Below are 24,973 nucleotides of genomic sequence, written 5' to 3'. Positions count from 1 at the left end.
AGATAGCATGGTGTAAAATGAATTGTGAAAAAGGGTTTTTAAAGCAGATTTAAAGTTTGAGATATTGCAGTAGGGTATTCCAGAGTTTAGGGCCATATTATTGAAAAAGATTTTAACTCGCTTTTGGTTCAAATAATAGAGCGGTGTCGCGTGATGACCAAAGACCAGGGGAATATTTTGTGATAGACGATTTTTATATCACGCCATGCATTAAACATCAATTGTTAATGTTCACTCCGACAACAGAAACTGAGATAAACTTTAGCTTCATAACACCCGATGATTCCAGAAGATCTAATCCTACTTCTTTAAGAGTATTATAGTATGACTGACTGCACCCATATCCATCTTACCAATGTGTACTTCTATGCAGGTCTGATAACCTAAAATGATATGGGATCATTGATGTAATGGAAAAACTCTCAAACCAACGCAAAATATTGTCCTTGACAACAATGCTAATTGTCCTTGACAACAATGTAACCCAATCGCAGGAAGTTTAATCCCAACAGCCAAGGACAGGGAGATAACTCTGCTGGAAAATTTACCATGCGTCACACAAAAAATCAGTGTGCCATCTCTATTAGTGGAATTTTCATAATTTAAATTGTGTTAGATAGATGAACAATTTATCGACATTTTGATACCAAGAGACAAATATATTTGGCCATTTTATGTGATAAAAAAAAAAAATAAAGGATAAAATAAAATATAGTGTATGTTTTTCAACATCTTAAGTTTGAGTTGATCATTTCAATCAAATTTAGATATAATTGTGGAATTTAGCAAAGCAAGTGCCTTTGCAAAGGAGCACACATTGCATGGTATCAAGAACCAAAGAATTTAGGAAAGTTTCACTTCGGTTTTTTTTGGACCAAATTGCAAAAAATCGTAACCTCGCAAATAATTTTCAAAATCGGAAACAGTAAAAAGTTAAAAGTTAATTTCATTTTCATTCATCTGCTACTTTCAGAAATTCGTATTTTTAATATAGGAACGTATTTTCTCAACCAAAAAAAGCTTCAAAACAAAGAACTAGATGGGGGGAAATCACTGGTTGGGTTGCGCTTTGCAATCGGGCGTTTTGGCATGATCGGGGTTGGAATTCAGCGGCCGCAATCGGGAGTTCTGTCAAGCGAAGGGTTAAAGCAAGCCCATAACTGCATTCGGTTATCAGACCTGCTAAAATGGTCACCTAGCCTCTTACCCATGTCCGAGGTTGGCAACTGTCTTGTTCTCGCCTTTGTCCTAGGTTGTCCCATCTCTGGTGTGCTGGCAAGACTAAGTATAAAGTCAGGAACAATTAACTTAAGTATTTATGGAAAAAAAAAATTTTTTTTTTAAACCATTGAGCTTTTATACAGCGCAATATCCAATAAACGTGCTCAAAGCGATTTACAAAGGGTCCCTGACCAACAGTAACACGTTACATGTAGAACGAGATATGAGAGAATGTGAGTAAAAGACCCTTTTCCAAGGACTTAACTATGCGCCAAGTGAGGCTCAAACCCAGGACCTTCCGATCCGAAAGCGAGTGTTATACCACAAGACCACATAGCCGCATATTATAATAAGCAACATCCAATAAATAAGCTCACAGTGCTTTCAGTGGCTTTACATGGGGTCCCTAGCCAACAGCAACGATCACATGACACTGTTTTAGCAATATTACAAATTTTCCTGACAGAAACAATGCTGCTAACGGTCAGCAGGTACTTATTTTACACCGGAGGACGGTAAGAGAATGTGAGTAAAGAGCCTTTTCCAGGGACTTAACTGTGCACCCTAGAGCGGGTCTCCAACCCTGAACCTTACTGTCCAAAAGCAAGTGTCATATCACAAGATCACATGATAACCTATTAACAATTGGATAAACTCTCTCTCTCTCTCTCTCTCTCTCTCTCTCTCTCTCTCTCTCTCTCTCTCTCTCTCTCTCCCTCCTCTCTCCTCCCTCCTCTCTCTCCTCTCTCCCTCCCTCTCTCTCTCTCTCTCTCTCTCTCTCTCTCTCTCTCTCTCTCCCTCTCTCTCTGTATTGAAAACAAATACTAATTATCCCTAGCAGCCTGCCTTAACTGGGGTTTGAAGCTCAGACCTTCTGATTCCTCAAAATCCTCAGGACATGCAAAAAAAGTTATATGAAAACCGTAGTTCAAGAAAACAGTTTACAAAGACTAATAAGGAAAAAACTCATTCGGATGAGTCTGAGGAAACCCCTTGTTCGAGAAGAAACAATCTTCAAGGAAACTGTACTATAATGTTTGTTTGTTTCTTTATTTTTAAGGGTTTTACGGGGTTTGCAACACACTAAGGTCATATCAGCACCAGTAAAAGGAAGAAAATGGAATAGTAAAAAGTTCTAGAATTACAATTAAAGCACCCAAGAAAGGGTAAGACAAATGGGAATTGGCTCAAATAGAAACGTGAAGATTCCAAGAGCACACTATCAAAGTACTTAGTTTGAGATCACCTAAAAGTCTCATCCAGACACAAACACAGGTCCCCACTAAGAGGAACACACTCAAATGTTTACAAATCATAATACAGTGCATAACAGAGAGATGATGTACAAGGAAAAAAATATAATCTCCAAAAACTAACAATACATTGACTGTTTCCCTTTCAGCCAGGGTATCCTGCCAGGACCAGGACAAAACCAAGTAATCTCATTCCAAGACAAAGACAGAAAGCATGTTGGAAAACAGATATAGGGGTGATAGAAGACACAGTTAAACTGATTCGCTGCCCACTATGGGAGGTCAGGAACCCCACCCAGGTACTCTTGTGAAATTGGCTTACTGGTTGACAAGGTAAGCAGTATACTCCAACTCCTTATACAATTTCTATAACAAAACAACAAACAAACCAAGAAAGGATACTGTTTCGTTGTTCTGCCAGGCGGAGGTCGATTATGCCTTTTACTCACCTGAAAATCAATAAAAAATAAATTGTGTTATCAATTGCTTATCAAAAAAATGAAGGAATTTATAGTACATCGGGGTCCCATAACTGAGTTGGCAGAGCTTTCGATTGTGTTTGAATCAATCTTAATAAAAACTGACACAGTTATCCTTTTAAAATAATTAAAATAACCAAAAACAACAACAAATCAACAAAAGCACAAACACAAAATTCTAATATTTTTTTATCCCACTTACAGCAGCATCACCGGACCAACTTCGAACACCACTTGACCTGTGGAAAATAGCAAAGTAAACAAACACTTTATCAGCTTTGATAATTACAGATATTGAAATAGGAAACAAGACATGATGAAATAGGAAACAAGACATGATGAAATAGGAAACAAGACATGATGAAATAGGAAACAAGGCATGATAAAATAGGAAACAAGACATTATGAAATAGGAAACAAGACATGATGAAATAGGAAACAAGACATGATGAAATAGGAAACAAGACATGATGAAATAGGAAACAAGACATGATAAAACAGGAAACAAGACATAATTTAACGACACTGACAAATATTACAATGTTATATAATGAATTCTTTTATATTCTTGGCAACAAAGATTGTTCAGTTAGATTATATTATACTATACAGAATGTGAACATTTCCAAGCTAATAATTTGAGTACTAGACACATCTGCGGCTATGTGAGAAAGCCAATGATCGAGATGTGTGGCACCGTATTCTGAAGGCTGCATCCCGCAAGTCAACTCGAAGACCATCCAGTCATGGGAATGAATGAGTGAGTGATTGAGCTTAAATTGAGCTTTTCTATAGCGCAATATCCACTAAACGTGCTCAAAGCGCTTTGCAATGGGTCCAACAACACTTAACATTTAGGAGGGGACATGATGCCTGTTAGGCAATGTTACTTTTTTTTCGGACAGAGACAACGCTGTTAACACCATTTTACACCTGAGTACGGTGAGAGAATGTAGTAAAGAGCCTTTTGCAAGGACTCAACTATGCACCGAACAAGGCTCGACCCCAGGACCTTCCGATCCGAAAGCGAGTGTCATACCACAAGACCACATAGCCGCACAATATAGGCAGTTTTCATATTTGAGATAGGAACTTCAGGGTAAAGCTTCAGTCTTTGGAATTGAAACAAACAAAAAAAAAAGGTTACAACTTGTCAGATCTATAAATCATTTTATGAGAGCAAGAAAATACAAACAAACAAACAAAATCAGAAAAAAGCTATTTATGATTTTTTTTTTAAAAATCAATGATGCAACTATAAATATCAACACAGGCTTGAAAGGGAAATGAAATTCTATATCAAAAAGTTCTCTTTTCATGATGCCCTTAGGAAATCGACTTTTTAATTTTTTAAAGATATTTTTAATGGTTTTTTTTTTTAAATTTTAAAATGACAACAAAATAAACAAAAAAAAAAAAAGATTTAATATCTTGTTTCCATACCGTTGTTGACTGGTATAAGAGCCGTCCGAGTTGTAACCATCACTTGTGTTACCGTTGAAGCTACTGACTGAAACAAATAAAGGCAGAAAGAAACAGAAGGGTTAAAGGCTTGTAACCATCACATGTGTTACCGTTGAAGCTATTGACTGAACCAAATAAAGGCAGAAAGAAACAGAAGGGTTAAAGGCTTGTAACCATCACATGTGTTACCGTTGAAGCTACTGACTGAAACAAATTAAGGCAGAAAGAAACAGAAGGGTTAAAGGATGATGACCTTAAGTGACTCTGAATTAATTATGTAAATGCTGCTGCTTGAAGTGTGCAAAAGCATAACAGTAATAATAGTAATAATAATAGGAAGAAGAAGAAGAAGAAGACGAAGATGAAGAAGACGAAGATGAAGAAGAAGAAGAAGAAGAAGAAGAAGAAGAAGAAGAAGAAGAAGAAGAAGAAGAAGAAGAAGAAGAAGAAGAAGAAGAAGAAGAAGAAGAAGAAGAAGAAGGGAGATGATGATGATGATGATGATGATGATGATGATGATGATGATGATGATGATGATGATGATGATGATGATGAAGATGATGATGAAGATGATGATGATGATAATAGTAGTAGTAATAATAATAATAATAATAATAATAATAATAATAATAATAATAATAATAATAAAAATAATAATAATAATAATAATAATTTTTGTTTGTTTGTTTGTTGCTTTAGGTCTCTTCCAACACAATTGAGGTTATATGAGAGACCGCTGAAACAAAAAAACAAGCAATCTAACAAAAATAGTACAAATGTAAATCAAAATCATAACCTAAATATATCATAAGCTAAATTATAAATAACCAAGAACAAACAGGCAGAAGATTTACAGAAAAAAAAAATCCCCTGTCAAAAATACAATCACAAACCAAAGAAGCAGGATAGGCTAGTAAAGAGAAGAAGAAACGACATCACTATCGGATCGTACACCCATGCGAACATCATAGGTATATGATTCAAGGATGATGCTCCCATCCAACCACCCGCTTAATAATAATTAACAACAACAACAACAACAACAACAACAACAACAACAACAACAACAACTGAGATCTCAATGGGTTTTGATTCATGAATCATCACACAGGCATTCCTAACGTTAAAGTACGACATTCAATAATTACCATAAAACAAAGTAATGTATTCGAAATGAGTTTACATGGGCAGTCTGGACAATAAATTAAACTCCAGCCAAATGTAAAAATGTGTGCATGCTAGAATATGTGGTGGTCTGTGAAAAGTGATGAACAAAAATGAATATAGCAGCCTTGAAAACAAACAAAATACCAAACATGGAACATTTTGGCATCAAAAACCCTTTTCAGACATTTTTTAATAGATAAAATAAAAATTCCTTTTATTGATCCCCAAGGGGAAATTTGTCTTTATGGTCTATTCCAAGGGAAGACTGAAATAACCCAGGCATCAGCCACAGTGCAGCGCAGCAAATTGAGCTAGGGCGAGGCGACTTGCTCAAGGCCACACAACGAGGCGGATAGTCGAACTCTGTACCTTTTGGGTACAAAGCAAAGACCGCACTGCTGAGCCACGCTGCCTCCTAATGACAGCATAAATATGGCTCAGCAGTATGATCTTTGCTTCATACCCAAATGGTATAGAGCTCCATCACCCGCTGGCTGAGCCATGCGGCCTTGAGTAAGTCACCTCTCCCTAGCTCAATTTGCGGTGCTGCACTGCGGCTGACACCTGGGTTATTCCAGTCTTCCCTTGGAATAGACCTTAGAGACAAATTTCTCCTACAGGATGAATAAAGGGAATTTTATTTTATTTTTATTTATTATAATACAGACAACAATCTGATTTGATTATAAGTGATGTATTAATGTTTTCGTTGTTTTTTGTTGTTGGCTGAAGTAGGATTTGGGCCCGAAATGGTCCGTGATTGGTATTTTTTTTATATTTGAGGCTGTTATATTCATTTTTGTTAATTACTTTTTACAGTCCACAGCTTCTAGCAGCTTCGTTTTACTTTGTAAATAAAGCAAAATAGTAAACATAGACCTAAAGAAATAAGAGCTATAATCATTCAAAATATCAAATTAATAAAATAAGGAGCAGGCACCGGTGTAAGATAAAGAAAGAACTGAACAAGTGTGTATGAAATTCGAGGTCGACTGAGTTTTTGGGATGGTTTTTTTTTCTTGTATTTTTCTTTCTTGCTTTTTCGATGTCTGGCACCTTTCATACAAACTTATTCAGATCTTTATCATTCAAAATCCATGGGACATTTTATGAGAGAGAAAGGATTGTAAAACTTTACATCAATCAGGAAAGATGGATGATGGGAAAAAAGAGTACATGGCAGGCAGTGACAAAAGATGTTGGACGGTTTGACAAATTGGCTGAGGACAGAATTAACTCACTCAACCCTAACACCGACTATATCCGTAGTTTACCCGGATTACTTTTACCCTATGCCTATTTATAACATTTTTATGAGACAAATTAAAGGTGTAGTATCAAACAAATGTTTTTAGTTTTTACATGTTAATGGTGGTTGAATAAAACTATCTATGCACATGCTCATTTTTAATACATATATTCCAATTTTGAAAAGTAGCAAAAATCTCTAGGATAGAGTGAGTTAACAATGACACGGTGTAGAAGATGCAGGAAAGAGTGGAGTGGAAAGCCTTAATCTTCAACACAGAGAACATGACACGACATAAATGAATGAGACATTTAAAATATGAATTGATTATAAAATTCAAAGAGGAGTTAACAATAAATCTGACTTACTGGAGTTTTCTCGGGAAGGCACTCTGTTACTGTTGCTGTACCCTGGTGATTTGTTTTTTAGAACATGAAAAAAATATTAAAAATCAAAATAATAAACAAAAAAGAATATAACAGCTTCAAAAAACAACAAAATACCAAACACAGAGCGATTCGGGCTCAAAACCTTTCTTCAACCAACAAATAAAAAAACATTAAAGACATAAATACATTACTAAATTATAGATAGACGACAGAGATAATGTATAGGTCCTCTCTGCTGTAGAAAAATCCTGGAAAGTTGGATTGTTTGGGTTGTTTTTTTTTTGTTGTGGGCTGAAGAAGGGTTTTGAGCCGGAAAAAAATCAGTGTTTAGTATTTTGTTCTTTTTTGAGGCTGTCATATTCATTTTTGCTTATTACTTTTTACAGTCCACAGCTTCAAGCTGCCTAGTATCACTCTATAAACCAAAATGCAGTCTTACTTAAAGACAACTATTTATCATGATAATTCATACAGCACAATTATATAAGGTTTTCCCAAGCTTACATTATTTCAATGGGGTTTTTTTTTCCTCTCAATGGACTATGAGACATCTTTATACTAATGACGTCATAATAGAAATACAGAGTACACTGTCTGACGTAATCAAAATACAGACCTGCCTATTTAAAAACATGAATAACAATAATCATAATTTTATGAGATAAACATTGTACTCCCTCATAGTCAACTTTAAAAATCAACAATTTACACACACAAGGATTAAACAACACCTCAAAATTGTTCAAATTATATACTTCAATCCGGCATTAACTTTCATTTTCAATAAGTTTTAATGACTATGAGATGCTTGTGGAGTCCTGAAATTGGAGCTAAAATTTCTTAACTCTACGAATTTTTTTGTAATAATAGGCAGGTCTGAAATTATCGATAATAAAGCTCAGGACGGCTAGGATTGAGACAGAGGCCGAGCCGGTACTGGGAATTCCCGTTATTATTTGTCATGAAAATCATCATTTCCTGGTCAAAGCGATAATACGAGTAGGAGGATACAAAGTTGTAATAATATTGTTGGGGTTATTTTTTTGTCTAGTATTTTTTTGTTGTTTGGTTGCCCATAAGGCCAGTACCGCTATTAAAAAAAAAAAACTACAGCATTTATATCACACAATACCCACTAAACGTGCTCAATGTGCTTTACAAGGGGTCCCTGGCCAACAGCAACACTTAACATGTAGGACAGGACATGACACCTGTTAGGCAATATTTAAATTTTTTCGGACAGAGACAACGCTGTTAACAGCCAGGTACTAATTTTACACCTGAGTACGGTAAGAGAAAGTGAGTAAAGAGCCTTTTCCAAGGACTCAACTATGCGCCGAGTGAAACTCAAACTCAGGACCTTGCAGTCCGAAAGTGAGTGTCATTCCACTAGACCACATAGACGCACCGGTCCTCAGTCTTGACACCACTCGGCACTAGGACATACCTGAATTTCGACTTGAGTTTGCAGACGTCCGAGACCTTCCCGAAACACCAGATACATTTGCTCTTTGCTCTCTTTTGCTGAAAAGAGAAAAATATACGGGGAAATCTTCATACATTCTCTTTTTTTAAAATTGAGGACTTCGTTAAAAGCTGAGCTAGTTTTCTTTTGTACAGGACAACTTGATTTTCAGTACCTGTCATCATTCTTCCTTTAATGTCCAATCTATAATATTTCCTTTTTACAAAAAAAACTTTTTCACCCCTCTGTGGAAAATTGACCTGCCTTGCAGTAAATATGCCCGACAGAAGTGGTAGAAAAAAAAAAATAAAAACTCTTGTGAATAAAATATGATATAAATGTACATTAATACTTCATAAAAATAGCAATAATTAGCCAGGTAAACTAAAAAATGTTTATTTGTTATTGAGCTTTTATATAGTGCAATATCCACTAAACGTGCTCAAATGCTTTTCAAGGGGTCCTTGACCAACAGCAACATGAAACAAGTAGAACACGACATCACGCCTGTTAGGAGATATAACAATTTTTTCCGACAGAGCGTGGCACCAAGCTAACGTTTCATTCATACTGCAACCACCATTGAGTACAGACGATACAAGTTATTTTGCATTTTATTTTATTTTATTTGTTTTCCACGTTAATTTGTGTATTGTTGTGCTGACGAAGGGTTTGTACCTAAAACGTCCATTGTCTGTATCATTCCTATACGAAGCCTCTCCATTTTCAACCGTATATGATCTATGAAGTGATGCTGATACCAATGGATTATGAGGAACACGATTTTGAAATATTAGGGAAAAGTTGATTTGAAATATTCTATCTTCAGTCTAGACTTGTTGCACTCAATAGTATGAACACTTCTTTTAAAATAAAAAGTGAGCTTTCATATACCGCAATATCCCCTACACATGCTCAATGCACCTTACAAGGGGTTCTGAGCCAACAGCGATACTTAACATACCACAAGACGCATTTCTAGTATGGGCTGAGAGAGAAATCCAGATTTTTGGTGCTGCAAAATAAAATGCAAGTTCTGAGAATTCTATTTTAGACATTTTTCTTCCTAAAGTGGTGTGTTGAGAGGAACGGAGAACCTGAGGTGACCTGTACTCTGATGTTGATGACATAATAATAATAATAATAATAATAATAATAATAATAATAATAATAATAAATAATAATAATAATAATAATAATAAAATAATAATAATAATATAATAATAATAATAATAATAATAATAATAATAATAATAAATAAAATAATAATAATAATAATAAATAATAATAATAATAATATAATAATAATAATAATATAATAATAATAATAATAATAATAAATTAATAATAATAATAATAACTTAATAGTGCAATAACTCTGAGACACTGAACTCTAAGCGCTTAAATTACAAATTCCTTTAGCTGAAACATACTCATTCACACAACATAACAGCCACCAACAACAACACAACACAAACAACTCTCACAACTACAAACCAACCACTCTCTCATCATATCATCTATTAAAAACGAAACAAATATGTTTTAAGCGAACGTTTAAAAATGGACAAAAATTGTTTTTTTCATGAACGCTCTGTGGTAGGGCATTCCAAACAGAAAGTCCAAAATGAGAAATGAAATGTGGTTTTGTGGTGATGAACTATGAATACTTGTTTGTTTGTTTGTTTTTAAGGGTTTTACGGCACTTGCAAAACATTAAGGTCATATCAGCGCCAGTAAAAAGGAAGAAAATGAGAGAGTAAAAAGTTCTTGAACTACAATTAAAGCACCAAAAAAAAAAGGTAAGACAAAAGGGAATTGGTTCAAATAGGAAATAGATGTAGATTACAAGAGTACACCATCAAAGTACTTAGTTTGAAACCACCTAAAAGTCTCATCACGACACAAGCACAGGTCTCAACTAAGAGGGATACACTCACATGTTTACAAATCATATATAATATGTAAACAAAACATAATACAGTGCATAACAGAGAGATGGTTTACAAGACAAAAAATATCATCTCCCAATACTCTAACCATATATTTGACTGTTTCCCTCCCAGCTAGGGTATCCGGCCAGGACCAGGACAAAACCAAATAATCTCATTCCAAGACAAAGACAGAAAGCAATTTGGAAAACAGATATAAGGGGATAGAAGACACAGTAAGTACCTCCCTGCCCACTATGAGAGGTCAGGAACCCCACCCAGATATAGGGGGAAAGAAGACACAGTAAATACCTCCCTGCCCACTATGAGAGGTCAGGAACCCCACCCAGATATAGGGGGATAGAAGACACAGTAAATACGAGGGCTCTTTCATAATTAACCGAAAAATGCCTGTAAAATCTGCATTTTTTATGCTATCAACAAAATTCTTGCACGTGTTCATACCTTGACTCGTCCTTCATTTCTCTACGTAACAGCCAAGTCTGTCGACACACTTCTGCCAACGCCGCACCATGGAATAGATACCCTCTCGGAAGAAATTTCCGTCAAGGTTTTGTAGCCATTTCCGCACATTGTCAACAAGCTCTTCATCGACATCAAAGCGCTTTCCTGCCAGCTCACGTTTCAGTGGCCCAAAGAGGTGATAATCAGATGGTGCGAGGTCTGGACTGTGTGGTGGGTGTGGCAAAATCTCCCATCCATATTTCTCTAGCCAACCTTGCGTCACTCGTGCTGTGTGGGGTGTAGCGTTGTCGTGTTGCAAAATGACCCCGTTTGTCAACTGCCCTGGGCGCTTTCTGCGAATGGCCTCCCTAAGCTTGTCAAGAGTTTGGCAGTACCTTGCAGTATTGATTGTTTCTCCAGGTTGTAAGGTTTCGAACAGAATAACACCACGACTGTCCCAGAAAACAGTTCCCATTATTTTCTTTGCTGACCGCATGACTTTGAATTTCTTCGCGACAGGTGAGGATGGATGTTTCCATGTCATCGAATCTTGCTTTGTTTCAATGGTGCAACCAAGTCTCATCACCGGTGACTATGCTGTCAAGAAAAGTCACATCGTACCCTAGAAAGTCTCCACCGGCGTTGGCAGTATGCCCGTGAACCCTGCGTGAGCTCTTGCTTCTTCTCAAAAGTTCCCTACAGATGTCCAATCTTTGTTCTTTATGATTGTCTGTCAATTGCTTAGGAACCCATCTTGCGCTGACTTTTCTGTAGCCAAGTTCATCAAATACAATTCTATGGGCAGAAGTTTCCGAAATTTCAAGACTACTTGCGATTTCATAAAGTTTCAACCTCCAGTCTTGACGAATAAGCTCATCAACTCGCTTAACATTGTCTTCTGACGTCGCAGTTATCGAATGCCCTCTCCCTTCCCTGTCTGTCAAGTCGGAATGGCCGGCTTCAAACAAATTACACCAGTGATAGACTTGTGTACGGCTTATAACATGCTCACCATATACACTCTGAAGTTCTTTATGAATTTCGGTAGGATTCAGACTTTTGGCGTTCAAAAAACGTATGACAGCTCTGATTTCCTCCTTTGACCAAGTTTCAAGGTGGGCCGCCATCTTTAAAATCGTCTAGAAATTCATTATGCAAAATGATGCACTTCATAATTTCTGGGAATATCCGTAAGGAAATAAGGAATATCATGTCGTTTACAGAATTAAAAAATCTCCACTGGTTGCTGAGCAATGGGCATTTTTCGGTTATTTCTGAAAGAGCCCTCGTACCTCCCTGCCCACTATGAGAGGTCAGGAACCCCACCCAGATATAGGGGGATAGAAGACACAGTAAGTACCTCCCTGCCCACTATGAGAGGTCAGGAGCCCCATCCAGATATAGGGGGATAGAAGACACAGTAAGTACCTCCCTGCCCACTATGAGAGTTCAGGAAACCCCATCCAGAATGAATACTTACATCTTTAGTGACGACTCACGTTGTCTCCTCTCCTTCTCTTTTATGTATGCTGTTGGATTGAAACGTCTGGCTACTGAAATAATTAAGAAAGATAACTAGAAGAAAAAAAACAATAATGCTCACAAATTCAAGATCATCAAATAAGGAAAAGAGGATGGACCATTTCAAAAAGAAAATTATGTAAAACATATTACTTACCACCATCCAGTTGCACAAAAACAATGGGTTTTTTTAATATTGTAATACATCTCTTGAAAAAACGCATTAAGAGAGACAGAGTCATCAGACCCATAGAGCCGGAGTTTATCCCGGTTTCTATAGTGTGAAATGGACAATAGTGATTGCTTGCTACCCTTTGGATAGGATGCTAGTCTATTGCAAAGCACTTTCCACCAGATCTAATAGACCCAGCTACCCAATCAGCTGGGTGGACAGAGGAGGGGGGTCAAAAAAAATCTCGACTGCATACATGATCGATCTTGGTCCCTTTGCTTGTGAAGCGAGTGCTCTACCAACTGAGCTATCGGGAACCCAACCCCCCCACCCCTCCCCATAGGCCCATGGAGCCAGAGTTAATCCCAGTTTCTCAAGGGTTTAACAGATAATGGCAATTAATTGATACCATTGGGTAGGGATTCTTGTCTATTTCAAAGTACTTTCTGCTAGAACTAACAGACCAAGCTACCCAATCACTTGTGGGTGAAAAAGTGGTGTCAGAAAAAAACACTTCTACTTCATACGGGACTGATCATAGTCCCTTTGCACGAGAATCGAGTGCTCTAACAACTGATCTTTCAGGAACCCCTTACTGTCCATAACTGAATTTATTTGTCAGTTTATACTGAATAAGAGATATAAAGACCATAGTGGGGGGAAAAAAGGAACACATCACACGGTTTCTGTTTTGAGAAAACACAATTTTAAATTTTGGAAGTCTTTTACTCTGTACTGGTTTGGTTGTTTTTCCTCCTCTCTCTTTATAATGGTATCAGTGCCCTTCTTCAGTAAATTCATATTTTCATATTAAACTTTGACAAATGAACGATATGGTAAGGGACATAACTCAAAAAATATGATTTTATGACTTGTGCCCTTTTTACCCTTCTAGTCTTCATTTTCAGGGATGTCCTTTGTATAAAATTTTTTTTAAAAAGACAACGCTGTTAACGGCCAGGTACTCACTTTACACCTGAGTACGGTGAGAAAATGTGAGTAAAGAAAGAGCATTCTCTAAAGACTCAACTATGCACCGAGCGAGGCTTGAACCCAGGACCTTCTGATCCAAAAGCGAGTGTCATACCACTAGACCACATAGCCTTTAATATTTTCTTGTAAAGACCATATATGAAAATATACCATGCAAAGCTTCTCATCATTAAATTGTACCACCCTTAAATCATAGAAAAGGATACACATACCCATCTATAGCTTCCCTTTAACTGTTGCCTTTAAACAATTAATAATTTCATCTTAAGAGAACAATTTTAAAAATTCAAGTCTCTAGCAAATTAAGACCGACAGCCGAGAAATTTTAAAAAGCTGGTTTTTCAGCTTTAACCAGAAAAAGGGTATTCCTATTCATATATATTACAGTGAATGACATAATCGGTCGGATGGTGAAAATGTTTGAACTGAGATATTGCCACGTTTAGTTAGGTCAATTTTTATCAAAAATAAATTCTTGTCATTAGTGATTAAATCAACCTTTTTTGTACATCTTCGGGAAATATCAAAGCTTTATTTTACTTCTAAATATTTTTTACAGCTAGCGAAGTTGAAATAGTATGAAATTTGAGAAAAGTTGCTGGATACCTTTCCCATACATCTGACCATAACTTCATGAAAAATCACCCGATTTACTTCAAATAGATTAAAATGCTCTGGGGAGCATATTCTTTCAGAAAATGTAAAAAAAATACAAATCCAAAATTTTCACCTTCCGACTGATTATGTCATCACTGACATATATATTAGTCACAGGTTTCAAACAACCTACCTGCTGGTGAGGGAGTCCTGCTTCTATTCCTGGCTGAACCACCAGACATCCCACTTCTATTGGATGCCCTGTCATAAGAATTTGACCTCGCCCTCGTCCTACTTCCATTGTATGAACCCTGGGATACCCTTTCTGACGAATTTGATCTTGGTATATATGGCTGCCTCTCCCTCGACCCTGACCTTGAACCCTGCTGACGACTGCCTGACCCTGACCTTCCTGTATGAAGGCGTTCTGAAGAGACAGACCTTTGTCGCGTTGAGATTGGATTTCTTGCTGCACTCAGTCTGTCTCCTGATCCGACACGATCTTTTGAGTTGGTTCTAGTTAAAGTCCTTCCCCTGTGAAAAATCAAAAATAGATCACCATCAAATCATAAAGAGAATAGTAGCAACAAAAAAAATAGACTTTCTGAGCCATTAGGTCTATGGAGCCAGATTTTATCCTGGTTTCTATAAAGTGAAACAGACAATATCAAAATACTTGCTACTCTACGGATAGGACGTTAGTCTATCGCAAAAGACTTTCTGCCAGATCTAAAAGATCTACCCAGTTACCCAATCACTGCTGGGTGGACATTGGGGGGGGGGGGGGGGGGGTGGAATAGAAAAATCTCAACTTCACCTAGAATCAATCTCTGTCCCTTTGCACAACAAGCGAGTGCTCTACCAAAGCAGAGCTAACGGAAACGCTCCCCCCCCCCCCTCTTGTAATGCAACATTTAAGAAATTACCCACAAAGAGAACCATAAGCAGAATATATACAGAACATTTCATGAGTAAATTCAAGTGACACTGAACATTAAATATAGAAAACTTGGGAGAAATCGCAGCTATGAGGAATAAAGATGGGAATGGAAGACTAGCATTGAAATCTCTGATCATATTGTTGAGAAATAACCCAAAAATAAAACAATAATTGCTATGGTAAGATAGTTTAATTTATTCTAGCAGACATGTGTATTTTTTTTTTCATGTATGTGTGTGTTTGTGTATTTATTATCATCATGATCATAAACATTATCATTACCATCACCATCATTATTATTGTTTTTATTATCATTATTATCATTATTATTATTATCATCATTATTATTATTATTATTATTATTATTATTATTATTATTATTATTATTATTATTATTATTATTATTATTATTATTATTATTATTTTTATTATCATCAAAATCATCATCATCATCATCATTATTATTATTACAATCATCATTATTATAGCCTGACACATTTTGGATAACCTAAATGCATCAGCCAATCCATACCTTTTGTATAAAGCAAGCTCATTCGTAAGACTTTTCAGCCTCACTCTTAGGTTTCTCTCTGATGCTCGAAGTTCTTCAACCTGTCAATGGAAAAGATTGTCTTATTGTCTATCCATAACTGGTAGTGCTAAAACTCTTTTAAAAATCATATCATATGATATAATTATTAAAAATTAAATTCCATTTATTCATCCCCAAGGGGAAATTTGTCTTTAGGGTCTATTCCAAGGGAAGACTGGAATAACCCAGGCATCAGCCGCAGTGCAGCGCCGCAATGTGAGCTAGGGTGAGGTGAGTTTCTCAAGGCCATACAACGAGGTGGGTAGTCGAACTCAGTACCTTTTGGGTACGAAGCAAAGACCGTACTGCTGAGCCACACTGCCTCCTAAGCCACCATTCCCCCTAATGCCTCTAAAACACAAAACACCAGCCAACATGAAAAAGAAAATGTTTAATTGAGGTTTTCTACTCATGACAAGACAAAGGTAATTGTGTTTTTGCAGAGACCCAAAGACTGAGTAACCCTGAATCTAACTCTTTCTTTAGTACTGTGTATGACTAGCCCTCTGCTATTCATCAGCCGAATACGCCTCAACAGTTTGGGCAAGATCCTGCCATGTCAAAAAGATTGACCCTGAGCTACATAACACCTGGTAATTTGAAACCGACTAAGTTCCAGTCCTCCATCGGCTGGCTGGCATTGCACCTCCCAACGTTTGAAGAACCACTGCTTCCAAAGCCTAGACATATAAACAGGAAATGGACCCAAAGCACCCCCTCCATGATCACAACCCAACGACAAGTAGACTGAAGTCAAGAAAGAGCTTCATGACGGAAGAAAGCATCAACCCTGATCAGCTGTATACAGACTTTTCCCCATGAAGGGAGTGGGACAATCATGCAAATGAAGCCATTGAAGATCCGAGAGAAGATCTGCCCTACGGAACTGAGCTCCCCTGAAAAGAATGGGTAACACTGAACAGAGCACGGGCAAAACTCGGGAGAACAGTTGGAAGCATGAAAAAGTGAGGGTTGGCGTGAGGGTTGGCTGAGACTAGCTTTTGTACATGTGGATGCCCAGAGCTGACGTTAGTGATTGCCAGACGGACCCAGCTGCACTGACCAGCCACGACCTAAGATTCTGCTCCCCAGATGCTGTGGAGTGGGTTCGGTGTTGGAGCAACAAGCTATGATGATGACTGTGTATGAGCAACATGTTATTGAATGGCAATCATGTTGTGTGATTCCTTTTCAAAAACACATGTTACACTCCTATGAAAAGAGCAGCTGTGTGGTCTCATGCATTCGCCTTCGGTTTGGAAAGTCCAGGGTTTGAGTCCTGATTTGAGCAGCACCTAGTTAACCCCTTGGAAAAAGGCACTTTATATACATTCTCTCACCATACTCAGGTGTAAAATGAGTACTTGGCCTTTAACAGTGTTGTCTCTGGTTGATTGAAAAAATTGTAATTTGCCAAACAGGCGTCATGTCTCATCCTACATGTTAAGTATTGCTATTGGCTTGGGACCTGTTCTTCTTTGAGTGGATATTGCGCTATATAAAAGCTCAAGAGTTTTCTCAGAAAAACAGATCAATAACAATTATAATATCATTCACAATTTAAATGAGTAATCAAATACATTACATTTCAAAATTTAAAAATTGAGCTTTTATATAGCGCAATATCCACTAAACATGCTCAAAGCACTTTACAAGGGTCCCTGGCCAACAGCAACATTTAACATTTAGGACGGGACATGATGCCTGTTCGGCGATACTAATTTTTTTTTTCAGACAGAGACAACACTGTTAATGTTCAGGTATTCATTTTACACCTGAGTATGGTGAGAGAACGTGAGTAAAGAGCCTTCTCCAAGGACTCAACTATGCGCCGAGTGAGGCTCGAACCCAGGATCTTCCAATCCGAAAGCGAGTGTCATACCACTAGACCACATAGGCGCACAAGTTTAAATTAACAATAGTTAACAAAATGCCAAAGTTTACCTCATCTAACAGTTCTCTATACTCCTGACTCCGTTTATTTGTGGAACGTTGGTGTCGTGTCTTTTCTTTCATCAACTGATCTTCAAGATTACGTACAGCCACTTTCAAAGCCCTGATGTCCTTAGCAGCATTCCCGTTTGCTGTTGCCTTCACTTCCCTTCGAAACATGGCATACTCTTCTTCAATCCCAGCTTTCTCTTTTTCCAGTCTGTGAATTCTACACGGAAGAAATACAAAAATCACTAAAATGGAATGATCCCTTTGAGTCGCCCAAATTTGAATCAAATCCTCTCCACCCCCACCCCCCTCCCTCTAAGATGAAGAAGAAGAAGAAGAAGAAGAAGAAGAAGAAGAAGAAGAAGAAGAAGAAGAAAAGAAGAAGAAGAAGAAGAAGAAGAAGAAGAAGAAGAAGAAGAAGAAGAAGAAGAAAAGAAGAAGAAGAAAGAAGAAAAAAAGAAAAAGAAGAAGCAAAAAGAAGAAGAAGAAGAAGCAGAAGAAGAAGAAGAAGAAGAAGAAGAAGAAGAAGAAGAAGAAGAAGAAGAAGAAGAAGAAGAAGAAGAAGAAGAAGAAGAAGAAGAAGAAGAAGAAGAAGAAGAAGAGGAAGAAGAAGAAGAAGAGGAAGAAGAAGAAGAAGAAGAAGAAGAAGAAGAAGAATTATAGTGAAATTATCAGCAATGACAACAATGAGGACGACAACAACTTCAATAATATAATAATAATAATAATAATAATAATAATAATAATAATAATAATAATAATAATAATAATAATAATAATAATAATAATAATAAGATCCCCCCCCCACCCCTCTTGAGGGACCAGTCTAAATGCATTGATAAAAAAAATTAAAAAATTTTTAAAAGAGAAAAAAACGGAATGAAAATGCATAGGTATTGTACAAATCAGTAACTTCATGGTGCCCAATATCTGATATGGGACTTTCAAATTTGAGATGGTATTGGTGTTAGCAGCTGCTGGGTTTTTGTTTTCCAAATTTGAATCCCATTCATGTTTCAAATAAGAAATATAATTAGTATAATATTCACACACTTACTCCCTTATAAGCTTTTCTCCTCGTCCGTCGCTGAGTGAGATTCCTTTTAACCGCTGGACCTCAGCACGGAGAGACATAACTTCTTTTTGTAAAACCATTGGGTCGGATTTGCCCACATAAGGCAGTGGTAGCGGGTAATGGATTCTGTGGAAGACGGATAATGGCTCAGATTTATAGGTAATTCTATTATAAACATTTTTTTTCTTTAATTTTTAAAGAGCTTTTTTATATAGCGCATATCCACTAAACATGCTCAAAGCGCTTTACAAAGGGTCCCTGACCAACAGCAATGCCTGACATGTAGAACGAGACATGATGCCTGTTAGGCGATAATACAATTTTTTTTCCGACAGAGACAACACGGTTGTTCTTTTTTGAAGCTGTTATATTCATTTTTGTGTATTACTTTTTACAGGAAAAAAAAAGAAGTAGTCCTTCAGAGCCATTAGGTCCATGTAGACAGAGTTTATCCCAGTTACTATAGTGTGAAATGGACAATAGCAATTGTTTGCTATCCTTTGGATAGGATGCTAGTCTATCGCAAAGTACTTTCTGCCATATCTGACAGACCACTGCTGGGTGGACAAGGAGGGTGGTCAGAAAAAAAATCTTGACTTCAACCAGGATCAATCTTAATCTTAGTCCTTTTGAGTGTGGAGCGAGTGCCCTATGAACTGAGCTATCAGGCCCCATGTCAGGAAAGTGTCTTGGTGTTTTCTATTTCTTTGGGAACTGCTAAATGAGAGTAATACTCTGTTGAAGTCAGTAAGTTTATTTGAAGAAAAAAATGGAACTGCATTATGATTACAAAATATGTCAACAAATGGTTACAAAGTATGGAGACATATTGATGTCAGTATTAATGTTTTAGTAAAACACCATTTTACATACTAAAATGTTTAACTCAACAGCTGTCGTGGCCGATTTTAAATTGATTCAATGCATGACTGTTGTCATGATAATGTGACTGTCATTTCCATCACTTTCAGTAAGAGATTAGTAACTGCCATGAGATTCTAGCTTTTGTAGAAAAGAGACTAGCCCCACAGTTGCTTATCTCTTGCAGAAACCAATAAAAACAACAATCAAATTATGACCAAAAAAATTTGTTTTTCTTTTATTTTTATTTTTTTGGAGTGAAATCGGCCCTGCCACCTCTAGGGTTAAATTTGTACAAAAATTTGTTTTTTTCTTTATACTTTTTATTTTTTTGGAGTGAAATCGGCCCTGCCACCTCTAGGGTTAAATTTGTACAAAAATTTGTTTTTTAATGAAACACAGGGGAATGGAGGAGAGAGAGAGAGAGGGGTGGGGGAAGTGCAAGAGAGAGACTGACTGACAGAGAGAGAGAGAGAGAGAGAGAGAGAGAGAGAGAGAGAGAGAGTCTGCTGGATGATAATAAAATAACCTTTACACATTTCAAAAACGTTTTTACCTGTCAAATTCTACTGTGTATGTGAGGATGAGATAGCGTTTCGATGTTAAATGAGAAGTAGACCTAGTTGTAGCAGCGTTGCTTTTGACAGGATGACTGACACCACTCTTCTTTTGACGTAAAGATTCCAGGTCAGCATAGGTCAAGAGGTCAAGAGTTACACTTTCACTCGCCTGGGCAAGAATGGGAATAATAAATAATAATAATAATAATAATAATAATAATAATAATAATAATAATAATAATAATAATAATAATAATAAAAATAATAATAATAATAATAATAATAATAATAAATGATGAACATGATGATGATGATTTTACTATTTAAAATAAGAGTGGAACACATGCACACATCATTCTTGGCTGTTTATAAATATAATATCTTAGTTTGGCTTTTTAATTTCACCTTTCAATGATTTTAAGTGTGACACGTGATCAGTGCTCTTAAAACAACCAGGAGAGTGCATGAAATATAAAATAACCTGCCGCAGGTAAAAATTAGTGCCGCGCTGAGGACCGGTCCTTTGGACCGGTCCCACGGTCTTTTAGCTGTGAACCGGGGATCGGTCCCATAGTGAAGACCGGCGGCGGTCCTCACTTCTTATCACCTTTCAACTAGTGCCGCGCTGAAGACCGGTCTGATCACCTTCGGTCTCGCGCCATAGCCTACTACTTCCCCAGCGATTCGTTGCCTTCGGTTGCCTATCTTCCACCAATCACCACCCATCCCACTTAATTAATCGCACCCACCCCCCTTTGCCATACACTAAACGACACAGATGACCATACAGGCAGACGACCACCAACCTTCACTCCGCAAACCGCCCTTTCGTGTGTGAGATGGGGGGAACAGGAGGCGCACGCCTTGGACGATTCCATTATACGGGGTAAATTTCAAAATTTACTACACCATAATGATCGCAATTAGTGCGGGGCGGTCCTTGGCAAGCTTAAGGACCACGGTCCTAGGGAAATGAAAACCGCAAGGACCGGTCCTAGGACCGGTCCTTTTCGACATTGAACATTCCTGAGAGACTGTTGGAAATTCGAACCGTTTGACCTTTGAGACCGTGGGATCGTTCATTCTTGAACCGTTAAAGACCGCTACACGATGAAAACCGTGGTCTACAGGAGTAAAACACACGGAGTAGTCACACTCATTTCAAATTGTAACCTAATTAGAGAAGAGGGGTGATGCCTTCTTTATTTGCTCACCGTACTTCATTGTTACTTCGATAATTTAATAAAATTTTTTAAAAGTCCAATAGAATATTTGGGGACCCAGATAGCTCAGTTGATAGAGCACTCTCTTTATACGCAAAGGGCCAGAGATCAATCCCGGGTGCAGTCGAGTTTTTTCTAAATCCCTGTCTACTCAGCAATGAATGGGTAGCTGAGTTTGTTAGATCTGGCGAAAAGTCACCATCGACCCCTCTTATTACCTCATCCACCCCCTCTTATTATAACTTCACGTCTCTCTCTTACTCTTCAATGCTCGCTGCCCTCTAATGTGTGTGTGTGTGGGGGAGGGGGTAGAAGTTGCGTGTGTGTATCAACGCCACGAACAACTCGATCAACGCCTTGGGCGATGCCATTATCTCCGTTAATGGGATAAATTTCAAATTTTATTAAATTATCGAAGTAACAATGAAGTACGGTGAGCAAATAAAGAAGGCATCACCCCTCTTCTCTAATTAGGTTACAATTTGAAATGAGTGTGACTACTCCGTGTGTTTTACTCCTGTAGACCACGGTTTTCATCGTGTAGCGGTCTTTAACGATTCAAGAATGAACGATCCCACGGTCTCAAAGGTCAAACGGTTCGAATTTCCAACAGTCTCTCAGGAATGTTCAATGTCGAAAAGGACCGGTCCTAGGACCGGTCCTTGCGGTCTTCATTTCCCAAGGACCGTAGGACCGTGGTCCTTAAGCTTGCCAAGGACCGCCCCGCACTAGTTTGCGCACACACATTAAGTGACCCATTTCTGAGCGTTGCACTCCAGTAAAAAGACTTCTGTACTTACTTTTTTTTGTTTAGTAGGTGATTGGAAAATATACTGAGGGTTTATAATATGCTGAATTCTCTAAATATACGGAAAATTGGCAACCTTGAGTACAGTTCTCTTTCTATCCAGTCTTTCCATTTTAGGCTTTTCGTTAGTTTTATATATACCATACTAACCTTTGAGATAGCAGACTCGAGCATATTAGCAAATATGTTGAACTGTTTAAAATTGCCAGTTTTATGGGTAAGGTCTTCAATATCTATGAAAGAAAGAAAAATGTTCCTCAATATTAATAGATATTAGAACAGTTTACTGCGATACAATGTTTTCTTAATTGAAAATTCAGCTTTTCTGATAATTCTCCACAATAAAGACTTACAAAGTATTATTATCTTTTAGCATTAATATTATCATTATCAACCACACTGTTTCCATGTAACATGTCATATTACATTCATTTTCATTTGTTTACAAAGTAAAAATTTCATTGAAAACAATCGCAAAAGTTCTGTGTTGAAATGTACAGTTGTTGTTAAATAAATGGAATAATGGAGAAATGTGTGACTTCATTCTTCAAAGCATGAAATAGCAACAACATAATAATAGCATTTGTTTATAAATCATAAAACATATAAATGCATAGCTAATAAAAATGCAAGGAAGATAAAATTCCTGGGTTTTTATACCTGAATGCCGGTTTTTCTTCTATCTTTATTGTTCCTTGACAACCGGATGTGAGATAAGTAAAAAGCAATGTAATAAGATATAATTAAGATACATATAGATGGACACATCACATTATGAAATGACACATGATAATGAACAAGGTCTTAATAGAAGTAAATCAAAACAAACTAGAGATCGGTGATGGGTGGAATGAAATGAAATGGATGAGCACTTGATGATGACTTGATAAACATGTGAGTGGTTTGTTTATGCTTACATTGTGCTTCAAAAGATGCTTGCCACTGATCTCCAGTCTCCCGATCCTCAACTTGAACATTCATTGTTTTATTACTGTGTGATTCTAAACTGACAATGTAGTCTGAGCCACGGAACGTGAAAGGTGAAGATGTTGAGATATCATGAATGCCTTCCATGATTTTTTTTTTTTATTTTATTGACTTTGCTTCAAAAAATGCAATGTGCACAAAATTAGTTAGAAAGTAAAAATGTTCCGGGAGTCCTTTAATTAAAAAATGAACACGTTGAATTTGTCTTATCATCGATGTCGTTGAAGGAAAGAAATCACGTTTGGCTAAACCTATCCATTTTTCGATTTGTAAAGTACAATAACGGGTGATTGCATTGTACAGGAATGAAATTTTAGTTCAAAACTTAAAACTTGTAATCTTGTATTCAACTCGTCTCCTATGACTATCACACTATGCCTATGACTATGACAGATCAGATGAATCTGTTTCTGAGTTCTGCCACCTCGAAGAAATATTCTAGATGATCGTCACGTCGGTCAAGAAAGCCATTTGGTCGTTATACTGTAATTCCTTTAGTTTATCATAAAAACAAATGAAAGCTGAAAATTCAGCTTCGACTTCTTGATTTTTCGTAAATTGCTCTCGAATGTGAAAAGTGGATCAATGACTGGACTGGAATAACTGTAGACTGGGCATGCCCCGACATGAATTGGCTTTTGATTTTGAAGAGTAAATTTGTTGTCTATGGTGAAACTTATAGATACCACAAGTCTAGAGTTGATAGGAAAATGGTTTCTTAGATCCTATGAATGTACTCATCAATAAAACTTTTTTGTTTTCATTGTGAAAGGTGAGGTTATCATCATCTATTCTGGTGTACATGGATTGGTTTCGAATGGGCCGCTGTGGTTTGTTTTTTGTTTACTGTCACTACCGTACTTCCGGATTAATGTTTGTTATTTCCCTTTAATCCTGACGTCTAATATTACATCTAAAGAGTTGTACCTAAAATTCCTTTGGGAGAAAGCAACCTCCTCCTCCTCCTCCTCCTCCTCCTCCTCCTCCTCCTCCTCCTCCTCCTCCTCCTCCTCCTCCTCCTCCTCCTCCTCCTCCTCCTCTTCCTCCTCCTCCTCTTCCTCATTCTCCTCCACCTCATTGTCCTCCTCCTACTACTACAACTCTTCATTATTATTCTTTCTCTTCCTTCTCTTCCTCTTCACTCTCCTCCTCCTCCCTCTCATCCTCCTTCTCCTCCACATCATCATCCCTCCTCCTCCTCCTCCTTCTTCTTCTTCTTCTTCTTCTTCTTCTTCTTCTTCTTCTTCTTCTTCTTCTTCTTCTTCTTCTTCTTCTTCTCCTCCTTCTTCTTCTTCTGCTGCTTCTTCCTCTTCTTCTTCTTCTTCTCTTCGTCTTCTTACTCTTCTCTTTCGCACCCAATACCACCACGTTGGTTAAGAGCGCTGCGTGTTGTTGAATGATTTCGTCATTCTTTTAAACTGTTTTCCTGTTCCAACTGGTGGTGCCGAAACCCGGCAAAGCGTTTCAGCGCATTTTGCTCATGTATTGTGCATGATAGGTCCATATGCACACGTTAGGTTAAGTGACCTCCAAATTTTCAACAACAAAAATCTTAACGCGGAAAAACTTCTTTGAAATCCCGCTTTAAGATTATTTAATTTTTCTGAATCCTCTCCCCCC

General features: G+C 37.3%; 1 protein-coding gene across 2 annotated transcripts in view; it reads right to left on the bottom strand.

The window, feature by feature from the left end:
* Window positions 1-24,207, bottom strand: part of LOC144962640 (centrosomal protein CCDC61-like) — a 25,724-nt gene extending 1,517 nt beyond the window's left edge. Inside the window, exons 1-14 of one of the 2 annotated variants that reach the window (XM_078895744.1) lie at window positions 23,284-24,207; window positions 22,517-22,599; window positions 20,332-20,504; window positions 18,897-19,040; window positions 17,843-18,059; window positions 15,839-15,918; window positions 14,560-14,900; window positions 12,564-12,636; window positions 8,670-8,746; window positions 7,202-7,243; window positions 4,397-4,463; window positions 3,156-3,192; window positions 2,877-2,923; window positions 1,208-1,281 (exon numbers count right to left, since the gene is read on the bottom strand). In XM_078895744.1, the coding sequence (XP_078751870.1) occupies window positions 1,208-1,281; window positions 2,877-2,923; window positions 3,156-3,192; window positions 4,397-4,463; window positions 7,202-7,243; window positions 8,670-8,746; window positions 12,564-12,636; window positions 14,560-14,900; window positions 15,839-15,918; window positions 17,843-18,059; window positions 18,897-19,040; window positions 20,332-20,504; window positions 22,517-22,599; window positions 23,284-23,440 (1,612 nt within the window). In that variant the 5' untranslated portion in view covers window positions 23,441-24,207. The remainder of the gene's footprint in view (window positions 1-1,207; window positions 1,282-2,876; window positions 2,924-3,155; window positions 3,193-4,396; window positions 4,464-7,201; window positions 7,244-8,669; window positions 8,747-12,563; window positions 12,637-14,559; window positions 14,901-15,838; window positions 15,919-17,842; window positions 18,060-18,896; window positions 19,041-20,331; window positions 20,505-22,516; window positions 22,600-23,283) is intronic. The other variant, XM_078895745.1, reaches the window with a different exon arrangement.
* Between the last annotated feature and the right edge of the window lie 766 nt (window positions 24,208-24,973).

Source organism: Berghia stephanieae, chromosome 1 (genome assembly GCF_034508935.2).
Source record: "Berghia stephanieae isolate SIO BIC M18660-M18661 chromosome 1, UCSD_Bste_1.3, whole genome shotgun sequence".
NCBI classification, from domain to species: Eukaryota; Metazoa; Mollusca; class Gastropoda; order Nudibranchia; family Aeolidiidae; genus Berghia; species Berghia stephanieae.
Note: the sequence above shows the minus strand (reverse complement) of the source record. Positions and strands in the feature narration are given on the sequence as shown.